The following is a 5,280-nucleotide window of genomic DNA, read 5'->3' on the forward strand; positions in this document are numbered from 1 at the left end:
ATAACAGTATGCAATATATATATTTTTTTTTTTTGGTTTTTCTCCGGTACCGGGAACCGAACTCACGACCTTGTGCTTGCCAGGCAGGCGCTTTTGCCGCTGAGCTAAATCCCCAGCCCCAGTTTGCCTATATTTCTATTCACCTGAGAATTTATTTTGTGTGAGGATTAGAAATTATCTATTATTAGAAATAACAGATTTAAGTATGATATAATCTGGGAGATAAAATGGAATGCTATTGATTTTTCTTGACCCTCAGTTCATTTTTCAGATGTGTATTGATTTATAGTGGAGAGTGATAAGCAACTTTTGTGTTCAAATATCTTTTTTTTTTTTTTTTTAGAGGATATTTGGAGAAGCTGCTGAAAAAAATTTATATCTCTCTCAATTGATTATATTGGATACACTGGAAAAATGTCTTGCTGGGGTAAGTAAATCCATTGTCAAGTAGGTATGTTTTGTGAATTTAGTCTTGAGAATGATATAGTATACCAAAGCGTGGGTGTGGACAAAGAGGATGCATATGGATTTTTTGTCTCAAGACGTATGAATATGAATTTTGTTAATGCAAGTGACCTGGTGTGGCACAATTTTGCAAGAAAAAGTTATTCAGTCTTTTATAAATTAGATACTAAGTTTATATAATGTGTCAGTTTTGAGTTACATATCTGCTTCAGGTTATTAAGGAAAGATTTCTAGGAAGAAACCACTTTTGTTCAAATTAATTTCTCAGATATTGTTAGGCCTGTGGCATTGAGTGCACTAAAGGCTAAGTGTAACCTTATTTTCTCTCTTCTGTGAATATGGTCTTAATATTCTGCTGTACAAATTTATATAAAAGAGTTTGAAAATTAACTCTGTCCTGTTGAGGATAGATACCCTAAGAATACTTGTGTACATATGAACATACATGATAGGCACATGGAGGAGTAGTTGAGTACCAAATAGCTCTTTCTCAGGTTTTCTGTAAGTAGTTTTCTAAGTGTATTTCAACCACTACTTAATTTGAACTTTTCCAGGAATATTTCTGTTGTATAAAGCAAAGTGCTTCTTTTCTCCAATAACCTTAATTCTTCCTGGAACCTGGGTAGGAGTTTATATTAATATGTAAATTACACATCTCCATCTAAAAGTTTTGTCTATTCCATATATATCAGAGTTAACGTATTTCTTGTATTTTCCTTCCTGTGGCACAGAATTCAGAACTTTGCCTTTATTCAAATGACTTGTGTCCTTCATGTTACAGTTTTCTGCAGTAAACCTAGACGAAAGGAACTGTAATATAGGAGGACTGATTGTGTGGTTGAGAAGAGAGGATGTGATCAGAAGTGTTTGGGAAGGGTATTAGAAAAAATAATTTGCACAGCTGTGTTTTTTTAGGGATGACTGTCAGTCACAAAATCTAACATAATATTGAAACTCTTGTATTGACCCATGACCATATTCCAGAATTAGGAGACGTGCTTATATTCATTTGTTACTTGAGAGTGAGCTAGTTGTTTTAGCTTTATACCATCTGTTAATTTGTGATGTACTGTTGTTTATTTGTAAAACGGAGTGAAAGAGCGAAAGCACTATTATATAGGATGATGGAATTGGGAAGATGAGTATATTTTAAAACTTTGGAATTAATTTTTTTTTATTTTATTTGTCTTTTTGAGACAAGAGTCTCACTATGCAGTTCAGGCTGGCCTTGAACTCACTTTGTGGCCCAGGCTGGTCTCAAACTTGCAATGATTCTCCTGCCTCAGTCTCCTGAGATTACAGGAGTGCAGCTGGGATTACAGTTGTGCTCCACCATGCCCGGTTTATTTATTTATTTTTTTGTATCAGGAATCGAACTCAGGACCTTGCACTTGCCAGATACCTGGTTTAAAGCTTACGAATTAATTCTTTTGTAGCAGTCTTATTACTTTGATTGTAGATTACCAGTATATTGGCCACACCTTTTTTTTTTTTGAGACAAGGTCTCATTATGTAGTCCAGACTGGCCTTGAACTCATTATGTAGCCCACACTGGCCTCAAACTCATGGCAGTCCTCTTGAATTACAGGCATGCACCACCATGCCTGGCTTTTTTTTGTGTTTTTGAGACAGGGTTTCGCTATGTAATTCCAGCTGACCTCGAACTCACTTTGTAACCCAGGATAGCCTTGAACTCACAGCAGTCCTCTTGCCACAGCTTTTTTTTTTTTTTTTAAACGTTAGCGGGGATTGAACTCACAACCTTGTGCTTGCCAGGCAGGTGCTTATGCTACTGAGCTATATCTCCAGCCCTGCCGCAGCTTCTTGAGTGCTGGGTTTACAGGGGGTGTGCCAGCACACCTGGCCCATATTCTTGATTGAAGGGGAGCAGGGTTGCTTTTTTGCCTCTTTCAGTTTCACAGCTTTTCTCTATTAACATTTGTAATTGAGAGGTAGTGGTGAGTGTATTTTGGAGAATGATCCCTGATGTTACTGGCTCTTCTGTGATTCAGTACAGTACTCTTTGGAGATAGGATAGTGGAAATGCTAGTAAGTGGCCATTGTATGACTTGTACAATGTATGAAATACATATTATTTTGCCTGCAAATCTCAGGAGTTTGGAGGTTTTTGAGAAATTGGTGTGTTTACTGTCCATATATTTCAGTGTATTTGCATCTGAAAGCACTTGGATTGCAATTACAGAACAGGATGTAGCACACAATTATATAAATTTTTCTTTGTTGTCCTGCTTAACATTATCCATATCTATATATGGATACCAAAGCCATTAGATGAACTAGTGATGTGGAATAGCTTATCTTCAGGATGGCTTTTAGTTGGATTGTTATTTCTTGTAGACATTTACCTTACAAATAAAGATGTCAGTGTTAATAATAAAGTTACCTTTCATTAACAAATCACCTTACATTATGCACTGCTGATGTGAATGTAATATCACCTGAATTACCTAAAATGTTTAACCTGAATCTAATCAGACATTTAGGTTTAAATTCCAGGTTACAGAAAACACAGTAATTAGAAGAATGAGTTAAATTATGCCATTAGGAAAGAATCAGTTCTTGAATATGGAACTCTCTGTAAGGCAAGGGACTCATTTTCTTAAACAGCTCATTGTCATGGGATATGAAATTGATGGATATGGTAGGTATTTGTGGGAGACTGCTGTAGAATAGAAAAACTGGTGGAACATAGCAATCATACTGCAGTCTATGAACCTTTCTTATATTCTAGCTTAATAAAGCTGTGAAAGACATTTGGGAGCATTGATAAGTTCTGAATATTTATTGAGTATTAGATGATATAAAGGAATTATTTATTTTTCCTTGGTGTGTCAGTTGTATTGAAGTTATATTGGAGGAAATCCTTATTTTTAAGATATGCCAAAGTACATAGGGGTAAAATATGGTGCCTATAACTTCCCAGTGATTCAACCAAAACGGCTTTTATAGTAATACCTGTTTTGATCAGTCTCCACAAAAGTAGGTGTGATTGCTCACCTAGAAATTTCTTTGGATATTAAGACAGATGACATATACACTCACCAATGAATATGAATAAGGTTTATCTAGAATGCACAGCAAACTGAAGATAACCATATAGGGAAGGATCCATTTGATGAACCAAAGAATAAGTGCAAGTGGGGTTCCATCGTGAAGATGGACAGTGTGTTGGACTTTGTGATTATGGGGTGAAAAATGGAAGTATTTTTTTTCTTTTTGGTGGTGCTGCAGATTGAATGCAAGGCCATTGTACTGAGCTACAATGCCCAGCTCCCCTTTTATGTTTTTTATTTTTTTTGAGACAAGGTCATGCTAAGTTGCCCAGGCTGAACTTGAACTTGTGATCTTCCTGCCTTAGCCTCCCCGAGTGCTGGGATAACAGGTGTGTAACATCGCACCTGACTGAACCATCTTTATTCGACTATCTATAAAAAACTATATTAAATATGAGAAATATTAACAATTACTGAATGTAGGAGATTGGTGTATAGTTCATTCTGTTTCAGCTCCTGTGTATGTTTGAAAATTTTCACAAAAACAAGTATTTACAGATTAAGTTAAGAAAGTTTTAGAAGTATGTGATTTTTTTTTTTTTCTATCTTAGCAACCAAAGGACACAATGAGATTAGATGAAACAATGCTGGTCAAACAGTTGCTGCCAGAAATCTGCCACTTTCTTCATACTTGTCGTGAAGGGAACCAACATGCAGCTGAACTTCGGAATTCTGCCTCTGGGGTTTTATTTTCTCTTAGCTGCAACAACTTCAATGCAGTCTTTAGTCGAATTTCTACCAGGTTAGTATGTAAATCATGGACTGTTAAGGTAATGTAAACATTAGAGGTCTCTTTTCTTGTCCATATAAAAATAAAAAGTTAACAGAAATGAGTTTTACGTGGGCTTTTATAGAGATTTTTATGTGTTAATATCTTCGAAATTTATGTATGTAATATTATGATATTGATATGTACAATTAAATATAAATACCATATAATCTTGAAGGTCTAAATTTTAGGAAAAGAGAATTCTTTTATGTGCTGAGGCTCAAACTCTGGACCCCACATATGTACACATACTGTTACTGAGCTGCAACCCCAGCTCCATGTTTTTAAAATAGCAGATAGGAATTTTTCGTTTGGTTTTTATGGACATACTCCTTATGAAATTACTCAATCAGATGAAGCAGTTGATGAGTAGTCAGAATGTTAATGATTGTAAAATTGTGCTCCTTAGGTCTCATAAGATCCTAAATTACTAAAAATAAACCTAAGCAAACTGGGCATGGTGGCATATACCTGTAATCCCAGCACTTGGGAGGCTGAGGCAAGAGAATTAAAAATTCAAGGCCAGCCTGGGATACATAGTGAGTTCAAGGCCAGTGTGGACTATGTAGAGGGACATTGTCTCAAAAAACATACGAAAACACTAAAAAAAAAAAAAAAATCATAGCAATATAGAAGCACAAGAAGAAATTACAAAATAGAGTTCCGCAAAGAGTGGACTATATGTTAAGTGTATATAAAATAGTCCCATTTATTATTACAGTGTATGCTGCGCTGTATTATCCTTATTATAATCCTGATAGGTGATGCATTCCACATTTTTCAGGCAATAACTAATACCTCTCAAAAAATTAAAGCGATATACTAGATAATGGATGATCTCAAAATTCTAAGTTAGGCTGGTTTCAGAATTTGTATTAGTTTTATTGTATCAGATTATTTCTGATACTTCTATTTTACCTATGTCTTTTTTTTTTTTTTTTTTTTTTTTTTTTTTTTTAAATTTTTTTTTTT

The 5,280-nt window shown here is 35.0% G+C and overlaps 1 protein-coding gene across 5 annotated transcripts in view; it reads left to right on the forward strand.

The window, feature by feature from the left end:
- Nf1 (neurofibromin 1) overlaps positions 1-5,280 on the forward strand; it is a 258,325-nt gene that overhangs the window by 50,547 nt on the left and 202,498 nt on the right. For all 5 annotated transcript variants that reach the window (XM_005402798.2, XM_005402800.2, XM_005402799.2 and 2 more), the window contains exons 3-4: positions 344-427; positions 4,091-4,281. In XM_005402798.2, coding sequence (XP_005402855.1) covers positions 344-427; positions 4,091-4,281 — 275 coding nt within the window. The remainder of the gene's footprint in view (positions 1-343; positions 428-4,090; positions 4,282-5,280) is intronic.

This window comes from Chinchilla lanigera, unplaced genomic scaffold, assembly GCF_000276665.1.
Source record: "Chinchilla lanigera isolate Chin_1 unplaced genomic scaffold, ChiLan1.0 scaffold00080, whole genome shotgun sequence".
Classification (NCBI taxonomy): domain Eukaryota; kingdom Metazoa; phylum Chordata; class Mammalia; order Rodentia; family Chinchillidae; genus Chinchilla; species Chinchilla lanigera.